The sequence below is a fragment of the Saccopteryx leptura genome, chromosome 2 (genome assembly GCF_036850995.1).
Source record: "Saccopteryx leptura isolate mSacLep1 chromosome 2, mSacLep1_pri_phased_curated, whole genome shotgun sequence".
NCBI classification, from domain to species: domain Eukaryota; kingdom Metazoa; phylum Chordata; class Mammalia; order Chiroptera; family Emballonuridae; genus Saccopteryx; species Saccopteryx leptura.
In genome coordinates, this window is record NC_089504.1 from 35131077 (window position 1) to 35148302 (window position 17226).

Consider the following 17226-nt stretch of genomic DNA (forward strand, 5'->3'; position numbering starts at 1 on the left):
ACTCTGGAGCCGGAGTCTGGCCTAGGTCCCTGTCCTGTTCTCTGTGTGCACCCTGCCCCCTGGAGGGAGCTGGTGGTAGTGCAACATGAGAACGGGTGAGGATGGGGGACTAGTTCTGGGCAGGCTAGGGGGCTCTTGTGATGGATTTCGGCTATCTGCCTCCCAGGGGAATCAGATCAACCTCCAGAAAAGGAATAAGGTGAGCAGCTGCGGCGCTCCCTTCGGGAAAGGGAAGGGAAGTGGAAATCAGAGACCCCCCCTCCCCTTGGGCAGGACACTCCTTGCTTCATCCATGCCCTGCATCTAACAAGCGTTGGGAGGTGTGAGAACAGAGAAGTGGGGGCTGGCATCAAGGACAGCTTGCTGGAGGAAGAGCTCTTTACCCTCATTGCTGAGAACAGTCTGGACATGGATGGAATGGGAGGGAAGAAGGGTTCTCAGCATGCAGAGGCCCAGGACGGGCCCCTGACTCACTCCTCACACCTCATAAGGTCCCTGAAGCACCCCCACCCCACCCCTATCTGCAGACTGCAGTTCCTTCTGTCCCCCGAATACCGAGTAATGAGAGAGACCCTGCTGCTCCAGGGGCCTGCAGATCATTACAACCTTGAGCCTGGGCAGCAACGTGGGGCCTGCTTCAGGACACGGAGCAGCTCAGCAAGAATGAGAGGTAAGGCTGGCATGGGCTGGGTGCGGCCGGTACAGACTGTCCCTGGGGGCCGGCTCCAGAGAGTGTGCTCCCTTATCAGCTCCTGGCCTTGTTGCATGGCACCCCGGGGGCAACCAGACTCCAGCTATGGGGCAGGTGCTAGGAGTGCACCTGAGGTGTGGCTCCTGGTGGTTCACAGGTCCTGCTCTGTCCCGTAGCTAGAACCTATCCTGCCAGCTGGAGCCCCAGTCCTAATCGGCCAATAGAACATTCAAGGCCAAGAACTGGCCATCAATGAGCTCAGGGGGCGAGTGAGTGTCTAGGCTGGCGGTGGCGGAATCCTCGGGGTTCTGTAAAGGTTCGGGTCAAGCATAGGCTTGAAGAGTCAGGTCCCAGCTCCACTATTGACCAATTCTATACCTGAAGGATTCACTTCCGCTTTCTGGGACTCAGTTTTCTCCTCTGTGAAATGGGTGATGCTAAAAGATTACTCCCAAGGCAGGGACAAAGAGGGTACTGCCTGACCAAGCAGTCAGCACCGAGCCTGGGTCAGAGTGCAGTGGGGCGGGTGGCGAGGGTGAGCCAGAGCCCTGGGGGAGGCCTTGAGGGTGACCCCTCTTCTGTCCAGCCACCAGGCCCCCGACACACAGCCCACCCCACACTCCTAAGGCTAGGGCTATTTCACACTCCAAGACCAGCTCAAGTGCGACCTCTTCTTCAGCAGGGGGGGCGAAGCGGAGGCACTCGGGCTGCGCTGGACCCGCTCCTCCTGCTCTGAGCTCAAGGAGGACACTGAGAGCCTTTTTCTTGGACTTTTATGAAGACCAGAAGACAAAAAGACCCCATCCCACCTCCCTGACTGCTTTCTGGGGAAAGGGCAATATTTATTTGTCAACAATAGTAAATGCTAAATTTGAATATTATTTTATTAAAATCCATTTTCTTTCACAGCCAGAGTTGAGGTTTGGCTCTTTTCACTTCCTATGCTAATTTAAATGAGAGGCAGACTCTCACATTCCTCCTTGAACTAAAAAAATCTTGCAGGGCCATCAGCTTATTGTACGTAGGAAAGGGAGAAGGGAGATGGGCCGGCCCCTTCCCTGGCCGTGAAAGGAAGATGTGTTCATTTCATTACCGTGTGAACCTGGGCCAGGCGCAGACACAGCCCCTCAGAACTCCTGGGATTGAACGGTTCAAAGTACTTTACAGGCAGAGCAACGATCACTGAAATGTGGGAGTCTTTAAAAATAGCACTTGCCTGGACTCTTTCTTGCCCCAGGACAGTGGCTTCCTTTCCCCAGCTTTGAAGGAAGAGGGAACGTGTTCTGCTTCTCTTGTTGAGGTTTCATTTGGCCAAATATTAGAAATTTGCCGTGTTTTAGTGCACTCTCTGGCATTGCATCAGCACTAATTAGGGGGAAATGTAAAGAGATTAAACATTGCATGTGGACAGGACAGGCCAGAGGAAGGTAATAGCCAAATGGACTAAGGGCAGGCGGGACTTTCTCCCCTCTAGGGACCCCACGATCCCCTTTTACCTAGATTTGAATTCTTCTGGGGTCCTTGTCGGTGATCTTTGTCCTTTTCCTACTTGTTTCATACGCAGGGGAAAGATCTGTGATGCCCTTTTTAAGGCCACAGTGGGGCCTTGTTCCATAAACATTTATGCTACCTGTGAACTAAGATGTCCAGCATCCCTGAACTTCGTAGAAATTCCCTAGAGGCCCCCTGGTCTCTCTGTCGGGGACATCATGGCCACTCTTCCCTGCTGGGACCTGATGGATCACAAATGAGTTCTGCTCTGCCAGGATAAGGGTCTATATACTTGGCCATGGAAAGCCCCCCCACTCCAACTCTCCTTTGCCAGCCAAAGTGACTTCTGGGGCCGAGTTTACTAATAGGTCTAGAAGCAAATAGGGCGGGTGGGTTTAGGTCCTGAGGAGAACCAGCAGTAGTTTGTAAGGCAACTAACTCGTTCAGGGGAGACCACTGCAGGCCCCTTTCCTCATGGAGCTGAGCACAGTGAGGGGGCAGACATTAATCAGATTGCCACAAAGTGTAACATTACAAATAGCAATAACTGACATTTATTGAACGTTTAGGATATATCAGGCACTAGCTTAGGGTTGTTTGTATGTATTAATTTATTTTATCCTCACAATATTTGGGGTGTTGTAGGTGTTACCCCTTCTCTGTGCTAGGGACAGGAAGCACGGAGAGGCAGAGTAGTTTAGCCCATGTTGCACAATTAAAAAGTGGCGGTGTGCAGATCCCAGCACCCTGAGTGCCAGTGTTCTCAGTTTCTAAGAGCGGAAGGACAACGCTTAGTTGTGGAGACTAAGAAGGAAGTCTGGCAAACGCCCTGCAGCAGGGCCGTGTGCACAGTAGGTGCTCAGCAATGACTTCTGAAATGCAGCGGCTCTGTGAGGGGGACGGGGACTTCCCTCACCCTGTCGGTGGGGCCTCCAGGCACTTGTACTCTGAGTGGTCAGACTCTGTACAGATCCCAGGCCATCAGAGACCGCGTGCTTGGGTGTGAAGGATCTGGGTAAGTACTGAGCCCTCTGCACAGAGAGGAATGCCCAGGCTTCCCAGACTGGCACCCAGGCCTCCACTCGGATGGTCTAACCAGCCCCCAACGATCTGCACTGCAGATACCGGAGGCCTCGCCCTCCTCAAACATGCGTGGACCTTTCCTACTCCCATGCCTTTCTTCTTATTGTCGCCCACCTAGAATGTCTGCACACCTGTCTCTACCTCCTTAGGCAGGTGGCTTTTCCAGAGGATACCTGTGCCAGAGAGAACTTGAACATCTTCTTTGTGACCAAGGCCCAGTGCCCATAGCAGGGAGAGCTCAGCGTGTGCCTGCTCCCATTGGAGGATCCATTGGAGGCTGGATCCTGGATCTTCTTTGCTCTCACTACCATAAGGCCTGGAAAGGAGGATGTGATGAGGACCCTGTGGAACTAAGGCCATGCTTTCTTCCAGAGAAAAACTGTGTCAGACAGTTAAACTCTCCCGATACAGAAACTTTCCCACCTTCTTCAGAGACATAAAGTTCCGCCCTGTGGTCAAACTAAGTGCTCTCAACACATAACTCCCTAAGGCTGCCTTCTAACCATGGAGTGAAATCATGATTGGGCAAGGCTGTTCAGCAAAATTCTCTTTAGTTCTTGATCTTTCTACCAGGATAGTGAATTAGATCTGAGACTTCACTGTTCAGCCCAGAGGCTGTGCTGAGGGGCCAGTGCCATGCGCCATCTACGTGGACAGTGGCTGTGCACTGTGTGTCCCATCATGCTCAGGGGCAGCTGCTGGTCACCTAGGCCTTCTCTCAGGAGCAGTCATCCTGAAATGGCCTTGGAGGGTGTTGGGAGTCAGTGTCAGCTCTCCGAGCCTGTCAGCAGAATCTGAGGAAACTCCCGGGAGCCATGACCTGCTTTTGATTTTCGGAGCATGACCAGTCTGGGGTTGTTGATCAGGGTCTGCAACAGGAGCCATCTTGTCTTGGACCTAGCTGAGACGCGGGGACCTAGGATAGAATCAGGGCAGGCAGATGGGATGGGGCGGGGGGTTAGGGAGCAGCTGTCTTTATCCTTTGCAGAAGCTGTAAGAAAAACTACCTGGGAGGTGTGAGGTGTGGGTAAAAGTGGGGGAAGGAGCTGGACCAGGTCTCCTAGAGCCATGAGATTGGGTGGAGGGATGTGTCTGTCCCTCAGAGCTGGGCATCTGCAGTATTAGCGACAGTGACGGACACAGTCCAGATTGATGCTGACGAGACATGACTAACTGGGGGCTTCCCATCAGAAGGCAGAGCAGACGAATAGGGTGGGAGGGTTGGAATTAGACGTCATAGAAGCAGTGGTAGTCAACCTGGTTCCTACCGCCCACTAGTGGGCGTCCCAGCTTTCATGGTGGGCGGTAGCAGAGCATCCAAAGTATAAATAAAAAGATAGATGTAACTAAAGTAAGTTGTTTTATAAAGATTTATTCTGCCAAACGTAGCGAAAATCCGACATAAAGTACTTGGTAAGTAATTATTATTATATGCTTTAACTTGCTGTAACTCTGCTTTATAAATTTTATCAAGTAAAGTTACTTCCCTACTTTATAAATCACCATTACTGTGGAACCAGTGGGCGGTTAGAAAATTTTGCTACTAACAGAGATACAAAAGTGGGTGGTAGGTATAAAAAGGTTGACTACCCCCGGTAGAGCCTTGAGGGGGCGGGGCTTGTGGCCAGGAGAGCTCTGATTCGCCCAGCTGAGTGCCTGAAGGCGGGAATCTGTGTGGGGTCCCAAAGGAAGGGGGATGGAGGACTCAGCAGAACTGGAGCTCATTTTGGGGAACAAAGCAGGAGCCAGTAAGAAAAACAAGGACACGCCCTGGCCAGTTGGCTCAGTGGTAGAGCGTCAGCCTGGCGTGCAGAAGTCCCGGGTTCATTTCCCGGCCAGGGCACACAGGAGAAGCGCCCATCTGCTTCTCCACCCCTCCCCCTCTCCTTCCTCTCTCTCTCTTTCCCTCCCGCAGCTGAGGCTCCATTGGAGCAAAGATGGCCCGGGCGCTGGGGATGGCTCCTTGGCCTCTGCCCCAGGCTCTAGAGTGGCTCTGGTCGCAACAGAGCGACGCCCCAGAGGGGCAGAGCATCGCCCCCTGGTGGGCAGAGCATCGCCCCCTGGTGGGCATGCCGGGTGGATCCCGGTGAGGCGCATGCGGGAGTCTGTCTGACTGTCTCTCCCCGATTCCAGCTTCAGAAAAATACCAAAAAAGAAAAGAAAAGAAAAACAAGGACACAGGCCTCGGGGTCCCACAGCCGGACTGGCTGGGGGCTCACTCTCCTGATCTGGGTAGATTTCCCAGGGCATAAAGCGTGGAAGGAGGGTGGCAGGGAAGGGGGAACTTGGGACATCTCAGGGATCCCAGAAAATGCTCAGGGTACTTGTTTCCTGGTGTCCCACCACAAGGAACATTCAAACAGGAGACTCACCTGCTGACTGATTTAGGTACTCGTATTTGATGGCCTGCTGCAGCTTCCTCTCCCTGTGGCCTGTGATCAGGATGTGACAAAAGCTGACGAGCATGGGGTTGGTATGATAATGGTCCACATAGAGCATGCCAATCCATGCGCTGAAGCCTGGAATCCAGAAGGCAAGTCAGGCCACGCAGCACCTCCCCACGTGTGCCCTCTCTGACACAACTGCAGCATCCCTGTGCTCCTGAAAATGCCCGTGTGTTTGCTGAGAATCCAGACAACTAGGGCTAAAGAGCTGGAAGGGTCCCCAAACAGCATATTCTACCCCATCCATTCTGTGTGGAACTGGAAGCTGGCCACTTACCCATGTCTGCTCCTTCGTAGCCATGCTGCATGATGGTCCTGTCGATGCGGGCAATCAGCCATGTGCCCAGGACGCAGCTGATGAGCAGCCTGGAGAGGCAGGCGCCCAGGCCCAGCAGCACATTGTAGAAGAACAGAAAGTAGTTGAAGTTGTGGAACGCTTTCCTGCCAATGGAAGCAGGCAGAGGGGCGACAGCCTTTCAGTATGAGACAGTGGCTGGGCAGGTGGGCTCAGGGGCCCCCAGACCATTGGTCCACTTCCACATGTCCTAGCTCCAAGCTGTGTGACCTTGTGCTCTAAATACGAGCTGGCGTGAGGACTGGCTTAGATATAACACAGAGGGCTCTGAGCGCAGTGCGGAATGGATGTTAGTAGTGACTGTAATGTTTGATGAGAACCTTGGGGTTTTGAGGTTTCCTGAACAATAAGATATCCTGTGGCCACAGCCACGACACTACAGTTATAGCAGAGATTGAGGCTCTCCCACTGTCTGTTGTGACAGTGACCTGCCCCCAGCTGGAACTGCTCCAAGTCCTCCAGATGAAATTTCCCAAATGACCACTCGATCATATGGTTTCCTGCTGCCTATGGGATAAAGCCCAAACTTCGCATATTGAATTTCTGGGCTGTCTCTGAAAGGAGCCTTTTTGGCATTGGCACTTTGTGCCCCCTCCTTGCCCTCACCCTCTAAGGCCACTGCATGGCCACCGTATTTGATTCTTTTTTTTTTATATTTTTTTAATTTAATTTTATTTTATAAATTTTTATTAATGTTAATGGGGTGACATCAATAAATCAGGGTACATATATTCAAAGAAAACATGTCCAGATTATCTTGTCATTCACTTATGTTGCATACCCGTCACCCAAAGTCAGATTGTCCTCCGTCACCTTTTATCTAAGTTTTCTTTGTGCCCCTCCCCCTCCCCCTCTCCTCCTTCCCTCCTGCGCCCTCCCCCCCATAACTGCCACACTCTTGTCCATGTCTCTTAGTCTCGTTTCATATTTGATTCTTACTGTTCTCCTAACAAGCCCTGCCCTTTCATGGCTTCCTGCCTCCATCGGCAATGGGAGATGCCAGCCGTGCCCTCTCCTCAGCTCTACCTGTAAGGGTCCCGCCATCCTACAGGCCTGAGCTCAAACATCGCACCTACAGCAGAGTTACCACTTGCCTCTCCTCCATTACTCATGTTCCTGCTGTAACCCTTTCATACCCTCTGGAGTCTACTGACCCTCTCTGTCTGTGTCTGTCGGCTCCAGGGGACCATAAGCTTCTCACAGGCAGGTCCTGTGGGGCTGGCTCTTAATGCTCAGTGCCCAAGTTGTTCCCTCCACCAGGGAATGGCTTTGACTAGTGAATCAGAAGGGACTGCCACGGGCCAGGCACTATTGTCCTAAGTTCCTTCATCCTCAGTGCCGCTGTCAGGTATGCACAATCACTTGTAAAATGCGGAGACTGACATTTATAGATGTTCAGTAAAGTCACACATGATCACAAAGCTCGTAAGGGATGGAGCCAGGATTTGGACCCAGGGAATTTAGTTCCCGAGCTCACTGCTCAACCATTGCCCCTCACCCTCTAAGAGAGTGTCGAGTCCACCCTGGAACCTGCCAATGGTGAAGAGGAAGGAATGAGAGACTGCTGAGACCAAAGTCCTACAACCATCATTCCCTTCTTTGGCCTCACCTGTTGTTGAGCGCCAAGGGCTTCTGCTTGTCAGCTGCGCCTATCTTTGGCTGCAGGAAGAAGCTGGCGGCGATCCATACCTGCAGGATCATGAGACCCAGGACGATGGATATGGGGAGGCTGAAACACAGGGGGAGACCATCCTGAGGTGGCCTTGTCCACTCTCCTCCAGCCCTTCTCAAATGCCCAGTGATAAAGGGGAGTGAGATACTGATGACCCTCCAGACTAATGGTAGCAATGAGCTCCGTGCCTTATGCTCACAGAGCATTCTCATGCCTATTGTGCAGAGGGGAAAACCAAGGCTCCCAATGGGGAGATAACTTTTCCAGACTAATGGTAGCAATGAGCTCTGTGCCTTATGCTCACAGAGCATTCTCATGCCTATTGTGCAGAGGGGAAAACCAAGGCTCCCAAAGGGGAGATAACTTTTCCAGACTAATGGTAGCAATGAGCTCCGTGCCTTATGCTCACAGAGCATTCTCATGCCTATTGTGCAGAGGGGAAAACCAAGGCTCCCAAAGGGGAGATAACTTTCTCAAAGCCACATGGTCAGGTCGTCTAACTCTAGACCAGAACTCTAGGATCCAGGGGCAGCAACTGAAACGACTGGTTTAACAGCATTTGAAGCAAAGAAGGGAGTGGGGTTTTTAGAGGAGCTTGTGAAGGCCATGCGAGAGTGGACAGGGCAGGCTGACGGTGTCTCCGGGTGAACAGGGAAGTCAGCAGCTCAGAGCAGGGAGGTCTCCAGAGAGAACAGCTTGTGTTTGCCTCCCCTGAGCAGCAGTGTGCGGTAGTGGTTAAATGAGGCTTTGGTTTCAGTCTGCCCAGCTCCCAGGCCTGCCTCTTGCCTGCCCTGGAACAAGTGGCTTCACATCTCTGTGCCTGCTTCCTTGTCTGAAAAAGAGGGAACTAATACAAGTCCTAACCTCAAAGGGTTCGTAAGAGAAAAGGGCATAGTGAATTCCCAATGTCAGCATTCACTTTAGTCTTCCATGTGGGTAAACTGAGGCTCAGAGAAGCAATCTACCCAAGTCATACAGCTGATCTAAAACCTTAGCTCAGATTCCCTCTCTCCTTCCTCTGTCCTGTTCTCTCACTTCACCTCCCCAAACCTCAACCTTCCCGGCTATCCAATGGACATACGTGTATATGCCACACACAGAATTGTGAGGACCCCGCTGAACAATGAGCGTGGAACTGTTTTGTAAATGGCAAGGTTCCCATTGTGATGAGTTGCTGTTTTGGCCCATGCTTTGGCTCAGAGCAAACAGTGTAGGTCCAGGCATCGGTGAGAGCTTAGCAGGAAAGGGGCATTTTGAACAGTAGCTGCAAGGGCTCACCTCGCAAGCCCCGGGCAATGACAGCAAGCCCTCCGAGCACTTACATCCCGATGCCCAGACCTCGGAGCATCTCCAAGCCCTGGCCGTGGACGATGGGCAGCACCAGGCTGTACATGATCACCATGCCACAGAGGCTCTGCATCACGTGGATAATGAAGTACCCTGTGGGCCAAGGGAGCCGGTGGTCACTACAGTTCCTCTTGTCCTGTCACACATGTCCCTTTCTGTAGCCCCAACCTCTCCTCTTCCACCAAAGATCTGGGCACTTTTATTTATGCTGTTTCTTCTGCTCGGCATGCCCTCCCTTCTCTTCCTTCTGACCTGCTCACCCTGCCAGGTGAGGTTTAAATGTCAACTCCACTAGAATGTATTCAAGCCGTGCCCTGGGTGTGGACAGTCACTTCCTCCTCTGGGTCACCACCGCCCCGGGTATATACACCCTGCGTGCTCAGGACAGGTGGCAATGATGGTCTGTATAAGCACGGCTTCTTTCTCCTTCCTGAAGGTCACCCAGAGGCAGCTGGGGCTGCTTCTGCCTCATCTCTCTCCCCCCACCCACACCATGCTCTCCCCCAACCCACGCCATGATTCTGCAGGTGCCCAGGTAATGTGTGTTGAATTAAATGGGTCAAGTGATGGCACTTACCCCACAAAATGTAGGCTATTTGCCAGCCAGAGTACCTTGCAATTGCCACCTGAGATTTAAAAAGAAAAAAGAGTCTTAGAGGAGACAAAACCTTGATTACCTCTGACATGTGTCCAGCATCCCTGTCTCATTGGAGATTCACCCACCAACCCACTGAGGCAGGTGACTGCCCTCATTTTATAGATGAGGAAGCCAACCAAGGGCCGCACGAGGAGAGGGACCGTCCCAAATCACCCAGCAGGACAGCATCCGAGAATGAGGACTCTGGACTGCCCGTCTGGGTACAGGAGAGCAAGTTTGGGAAAATCACTTCATCTCAGAGCAGAGAGGTCTCTGTAGGCTTACCACACACTGTGACGAGGAAGGGTTATGGAACTTCAGAGGGAGAAAGTGCTTGTTTCCTGCCCACAGCCTCTTCATGTGCTTCCTAGAGAGGAGGTAATGCTCATACTCATGGGGAGTGGGTAATGCTCATACTCACAGGACCTCACTCACTTAGAGCTCGGCAGCTGTGAATGGAGAGGCTCGTGGAGCGAGATGGCGGGCAGCGGAGCCCCTGGCATTCCCCACAGCTCAGGGCGTGGTTCCGATCAGCCTTCAAAATCTTATGTAATGTATTTTATTAAAATAATATATAGTCACCTAGTCTTTGTTTGTTTTTAGAGGCGCTTTATTCAGGTGGCTGGCGATCTCTACCTAGTCTCAATGGTGACTAAATGTGATGTTTGAGGCTGTGTATGTGGCTTTTCTTTTCTTCATTTTGCTCTATTTTTAAAAAATTTTCTACAGTGAATATAAATTATTTATGTAATACTTAAAACAGATAAAAACAAAACCATTTTTAATGATACCCCCACCTGATTAACAACATAAAGGGAAATGACAAAGGGGCCGTGACCCCTTACAACCCAGCTCCCCCAGAGATCACTGCGTGCCCTTCCCACGGGCTAGTCTCAGCCTGCACCTCTGCATGAAGACTAGGTGGAACTTGACTCAGTTCACAGTCCAAATCCACACCTGGGTCCCGCTTTTCCCTTAACATTCTGTCCCCGGCATTTTCCAGGTTGTGTTGTAATTTCATGACCACTAAATTGGGAAGACTTGGTATGAAATAAAGAGTGTAAACATCTCATTAATAATTTATAGGTAGAAGTGATAGTATCTGGGTTATGTTAGGTTAAATAAAATATATCATTAAATTGTTTTCACCTCCCTTTTTACTTTTTTTAAATAGTTTCTATTAGAAACTAAAAATTGTGGCCCTGGCCGGTTGGCTCAGCGGTAGAGCGTCGGCCTGGCGTGCGGGGGACCCGGGTTCAATTCCTGGCCAGGGCACACAGGAGAAGCGCCCATTTGCTTCTCCACCCCCACCCCCTCCTTCCTCTCTGTCTCTCTCTTCCCCTCCTGCAGCCAAGGCTCCATTGGAGCAAAGATGGCCTGGGCGCTGGGGATGGCTCCTTGGCCTCTGCCCCAGGCGCTAGAGTGGCTCTGGTCACGACAGAGCGACGCCCTGGAGGGGCAGAGCATCGCCCCCTGGTGGGCAGAGCGTCGCCCCTGGTCGGCGTGCCGGGTAGATCCTGGTCGGGCGCATGCGGGAGTCTGTCTGACTGTCTCTCCCTGTTTCCAGCTTCAGAAAAGTAAAAAAAAAAAAAAAAAAAAAAGAAACTAAAAATTGTGTCTTTGGCTTTCACTGTGTTTCTATACACAGGTATATTGCCATAGGAAATTTCTGGAAGGATGCTCAGAAAATGAATAACAGTGTCTAGCACAGGGGCAACAAAGTGGGGTCTGATTGGAAGACTTACTTTACACTAAGTGTGTCTGTAACTTTTTTTTTTAAAGAGCTTGTATGTAAGTTGGAATAATTCTAAGAAAAATTAAAATACTAGCACCGTGCTAGTGCTTCCTAGTGTGTCGGTTGCTTTCTCATCCATTACTTCCTGTGGCCCATGGTTCTGTAAAGGGTGCAGGGCAAGGATTGTCACCCCCGGAAACAGGTGGGGGAGGGAGGTGCCAGCCTGGACAGGAATAAGGTGTCCCCGCACCCTGTCTTCCCTGTACCCTCAGTTGCCCTCCGCCCACGTCCACGCAGCCTGCTCTGCACTGTGGCTCAAATGCTTCAGTGAACATCTCCCAGCCACTTGCACTCTACTCAAGAGAGGAGCAGACATCTCCTTCATCGGACAGAGCCAGGGACAACATTAGTGTCCAGTCCCAGTCCACCCAAGGGTCCAGGGAGAAGAGAGTGAAGAGGGGGAGCAAGATGGGGCGGGGATGGAGATCTGCGGCCTCTTCGTGCCACGAGAGTCTCTCTCTTGGCTGCCATTGGCAAGAGACCCACCTGTGGGCAGCCGGATGGTGAGGATGCAAAGGCAGGATGTTCTGGGGGCGGGGGGGACTGGTGTTGGGCTTCCTGTGAGTCAGTGAGTATAATTAGAGAGACTGAGAAAGAAAGACAGAGAGAGGCAGAGACAAAGGCAGAGAGACAGGGAGAGGTGGGAGTAAACGCTAAAGTTTAACTGCTATCTGCATGTAAACGCTCTCTAGTATTGAAGGTCACCCCTTCCCCTGCACTGACTGCTGTTCTTGAGACTGAAGCACCTGGTCCCCCTGACCCAATCCCCTCTGATGTCCGCTTGAGCCACACTCATCGGCTGATAACCCAGTGAGATGAGTCCCAGAGAGCAGGACAGGTCTGACATCCAACAGACATGCCAGAATGTACAAGAAATGTCAAGGTCTGGAGTCGGAAGATATGATCAGCAGCTAATTGCTTGGGTAAGATATTTTGTGGAGTTTCAGCTTTCTGGGCTATAAACATGAAAATGCAAGTACCCCCAAGGTTGTGGTGAAAGTCAAAAGATTCTAGCACAATGTCTAGGTTATAGAAGTAGAAACTCAAGTCAAAAGTTTGTTGTTGCTGTTGTTTGTTTTTACCAACAATAGATATAGTTGTCCCTGGACCTTGCATGCAACTCCTAGGCCAGTTTGAGCGCTGCTGGCACTGTTTGGGAATTCTTAGAAAATTGTCAGCGGTTTTCCTGGCTGAAGACACACAAATAACTCCCTGAGCCCTCTTACCTGTAACAAGCCAAAATGTGGAACAGATAGCTCACGCACGTGAGGGAGGCAGGCAGAATGGTGACCACCCAGACTCCTGAAACAGAATAGGTGACAGGAGAGGCCAGCCAGAAACAGTATTTTCAAAATGCAGAAACTCACATCAGAAAGGGCTGGGCAAAAGATATTATACTCCTTTAACACATTTCCTGTATAAGTACAGTTTTGCTTATATATTTCTGTTTCATGCTAACTATACACACCCTTGAAATACATACTTTATTTCCTGGCACTATCTTCTTCCTTGGTATTGATGTTTTCAATCCCATGAGTAATGAGAAGAGAAAATTATGGTGTATATACCTTGTAGGGAATTTCCTTCCTTGTGAAACTTGGTTGAACTTCTAACTGCCACTTTTTAGGGCTGGTGACCCACCTCCAGCTAAACAGAAACTATATGCAAGGATGGTTTTACCTTTGGAGACGTTCATCAGCTCTTTCACCTGCAGGATGACTGGGGTCAGGGGCCCTGTCTGGTTCATGGAGGCGATGTAGCTCTCTAACTCGCCTTCAAACACATCCAGCTGATCTCTCACATACATGAACACGCAGAACTCCATGACGATGAACTGGGAACACAGAGCAAATGTTTCAAGGTCTCACTCAAGTCCAGCTTTTGCCCAGTCTGTGAATAATATATGGGTCCCTCTTTGATTTTGAAGTCAAAACTCTGAATTCAACACTCATCTGAAATAGATTCTGAACTGAACACTGGCTACCCTGAGATGAATGGGATTGTGGCTTTTTTGTAGACGGGAGATATCTCAAACTCTGTTCTTCACCCCACAGCATACAAGACGGGCCCCACAGGGCTCAAGAAACTCTTCAAACATTAATTAAATCAGAGTGAGACGAATGCCTAATGTTGAATAAGGGATGACTTTGGGGAAAATTCCAGTCATATCTCTCATCACATCTTAGTGACAACCAAAGTGAAAAAGATACTGTTTCCTATACACACGTCATGTTTGTTCATCCCTACCATCCTGTCATCATGCTATCATTGTCATGCCGCCATGTCCCCTTTGTCATGCCATTACTTATAGAGTCCCTGCTGCCATTTTACTCCATCAACTGAATCTTGTTTACCTTTGAATGTTGAGATCAAATGCTATCATCTTCAGGCAGCTTCTGAATCTAGAATAATTCCTTAAACTTCCAGAGCAAGTTCACCTTACTTTTTTTTCTCACCTTAGGTGGCAGGTACTTTATACCATATGATATCTCCTTCTCTTAAACCATAGGCTTCTCCCAGGCAAGACTCTGCTAAATCAGCTCTCTTCTCTTCCAGGTCTTAGCATAGTACTTGGCATACAGTAGATAACCAGTAAAGACTTAAGAAGCACAGTAACTCAAAGTGAATCATTCATTGTTGCAGAGAACTCTTGTTGTCCATTAAAATCTATCCTCTTCTTTGGGCAGAAAGCTGGACTACGTTTCCCAGCCTCCCTTGAGTTAGATATGGTCACATGGCAATATTCTTGTCTTTGAAAAGCTCCTGCATGCATTCTCCATGCACTTTCCCCTTCTGCTGACTGGATGTGGATGGTGAGGGTTCTCAAGGATGGTGAGGCACAGGATGGAAGAATCTGGGTTATTCCATAATGAAGAGGACTATTGCCTTCCAAATCTATTCAACATTGATATGTAGGAAAACCTAGATATAGTGTTAAGTCACTAAAGTATAGGGGTTGATGAGGTACTTCAGCATAACCTAACTAATAGTCACTTCATATGTAATCATAGAATTAATTTACATAGGTATCACCCTTGCACACTAAAAATGAGAAGACCACTTGGCCTTGCCATTTTTATCTCTCCATTTTGATCCTGCTTTTGACCCAAACAGTTTACCTTGGAAATCGTTGACCACAGGAGATATTTTGACTCTGTGCCTAATAAAAATATATTGAATACTGAAGTCTGCATTATGACAACATTAAAGATTTTTTGTTGAGAAATAAAACTTAGTTAAATAAGAGCAAAATGAAAGAAGACATTTTAATTTTTTATCTTTTTTTGAAATATAATAAGTTTATCTACTTTTATTTTTAATTCACTGAAATTATTTGTCAAGATGGACTATTTTAAAGCTTAGTTTTTTTTTGTTGTTGTTTTTTTTTTTTATTATTTATTTATTCATTTTTTAGAGAGGAGAGGGAGAGACAGAGAGAGAGAAGGGAGGAGGAGCTGGAAGCATCAACTCTCATATGTGCCTTGACCAGGCAAGCCCAGGGTTTCGAACCGGCGACCTCAGCATTTCCAGGTCGATGCTCTATCCACTGCGCCACCACAGGTCAGGCAAGATGGACTATTTGAATTTAAATGACATGACTTTTATTTGGCTAAGTAACTAGTGTAACATAAAAAGACCTCAATAAAGCTATTTTCCTTAGCTCTGCTGAAATAAATGTTTCGTAGAGCTCACCAGTGAACCCATCTGGGCCTGGTGCTTTCTGTTTTAAAGATCATTACTCATTGATTCAACTTCTTTAATAGCTTTAGGCCAATTGAGACTGTCAACTTACTCTTTCAAGGACTTAGTCCATTTCATCAAGGTTATCAAATTTGGGGCATAGAGTTGTTTATACTATTCCTTTATTATTCTTTTAACATCCATGAAATCTGTAATGATGCTCCCTTTTTCTGACATTAGCAATTTATGTCCTCTCTCCTTTTTTCTTAATCTGGCTAGAGGTTTGTTGACTTTATTGTTTCAAAGACCCAGCTTCTTTTTCATTGATGTTCTTCATTAAGTTCCTGTTTTCCATTTCATAGGTTTCTGCTATAATTTTTATTTTATCTATCCTTCTGCTTACTTTGTATTTAATTTGCTCCTCTTTTTTACTTTCCTAACATAGGAGCTTAGAAATTGATGTAAATTTTTCTTCATTTCTAGTGTATATACATTCAATGCTACCAGTTTCCCTCTTAGCACTGCTTCTGCTGCCTCCCACAAATTTTGATAAGTGTGTTATCATTTTCACTTAGTTCATCTCATTTTTGTTTAGTTTATTTTTAATTTCTCTTGAGGATTTTTTCTTTGGTCCATAGTTACTTACAAGAGTGTCATTTAACTTCCATTATTTTGGGATTTTGCAGTTAACTTTCTGTTATTTATTTCTAGTTTAATTCCACTGTGTGAAAGCAGACATTGAATAATTTCTATTCTTTTAAATTTGTTAAGGTGTGTTTTATGTCCCAGGCTTTGGTCTTTCTTGATGAATTTTCCATGTTGTCTTGAGAAAAATGTGTATTCCACTGTTGTTAATTAAGTAGTCAATGAATGTCCAAAATTCCAATTGATTGATGGTATCAATTACGGTTCATATTTTCCTACCTCAGTGCTGATTCCCACAGGCTTTTTGCTCCATTCTGTTGCAATTCTTTATATTCACCTGACTGTCTCTCCAACTTAGGGGCAATGATTTGCCCCATAATGTCACTTCTCTTATGGATCTAAGAAGAGTTGTCGATATTTTCAGTTTGTTTGGATTTTGATTTGTTGTTAGGATGGAATGACATTTCATAAACTCTTCATATGTGGATTCAGCAACCAGAAGTCTTCATAATTGATTTGATTATATGTAGTACAGTAGTAAAATTCACCACATGGGTAAAAGTATCATTGGGTCAAATAATTGTACTTATCTGACTTACAGAGATTAAATTATGAGCCAGCTTTTAAAGAACAATCCCTATCCTATCTGACCCCATTTATAAAATAGAAGAGAATTTGCTCAATCTACTTACAAGGTACAGGCAGATGAAAGCCAACACAGTGGTTCCAATCATTCTGCTTGGGAACTGAAAGCAGGGGTCCCACTCATATATCCTAGTTTGGAACCAAGACTTTTTTTTCTCTCTGTTAATAAGTAAACACCAAGAAAAGACAGGTTGTAGTTGGTAAACAAATGCCAGATTTTCTGAAAATAACCTCATTTCCTCCTCTTCATCTTAGATTTTAGTGAAGAGAAGGAACACTGGTCGATTCCACAGTTTTCATGCTCCCTTTATTCTTAAGAACAGAGACTCGGTTTTATTTGGTATAACAACTCACCCAACTGAAAGGCTATAGTTTCTGACCTCTCTTACAGCTAAGAGTGACCAAGACTAAGCACAGGGCAATTAGACGTGACCAGAGGGGTGGTGTGTGACTTTGGGGAGAGTGCTTAGATAGAACTGACACAGTTGGAAGGGGTCGCACTGCCCTTCCTTCTCTGGCATGCCACCTGAAATGCTGACATAGTGGTTGGTCCAGGCAGGAGCCCTGGAATCTCTCTGGGACCATGGACAGCCTTCATGATGGAAACCACTAAAATACTAAAGCAGAAAGACAGATGATTGGTAAACTGCCATGGTGAGCAGTCCAGGATCAGTATGGACTACAGCTTCCAGAATTCTAAAACATGAGAAGAAAATCTCTCTCTTTCTTGTGGCCTGACC

At 48.0% G+C, this 17226-nt stretch overlaps 1 protein-coding gene across 1 annotated transcript in view; it reads right to left on the reverse strand.

Annotated features, from left to right (window-relative positions):
• Window positions 1-2708: 2708 nt before the first annotated feature.
• LOC136394454 (stimulated by retinoic acid gene 6 protein-like) overlaps window positions 2709-17226 on the reverse strand; it is a 37834-nt gene continuing 23316 nt past the window's right edge. Inside the window, 10 exon segments of the mRNA XM_066367605.1 lie at window positions 2709-4181; window positions 5638-5784; window positions 5987-6150; window positions 7674-7793; window positions 9059-9176; window positions 9661-9709; window positions 10006-10087; window positions 12742-12817; window positions 13196-13349; window positions 16534-16645. Of these exon segments, the coding sequence (XP_066223702.1) occupies window positions 4033-4181; window positions 5638-5784; window positions 5987-6150; window positions 7674-7793; window positions 9059-9176; window positions 9661-9709; window positions 10006-10087; window positions 12742-12817; window positions 13196-13349; window positions 16534-16645 (1171 nt within the window). The 3' untranslated portion in view covers window positions 2709-4032.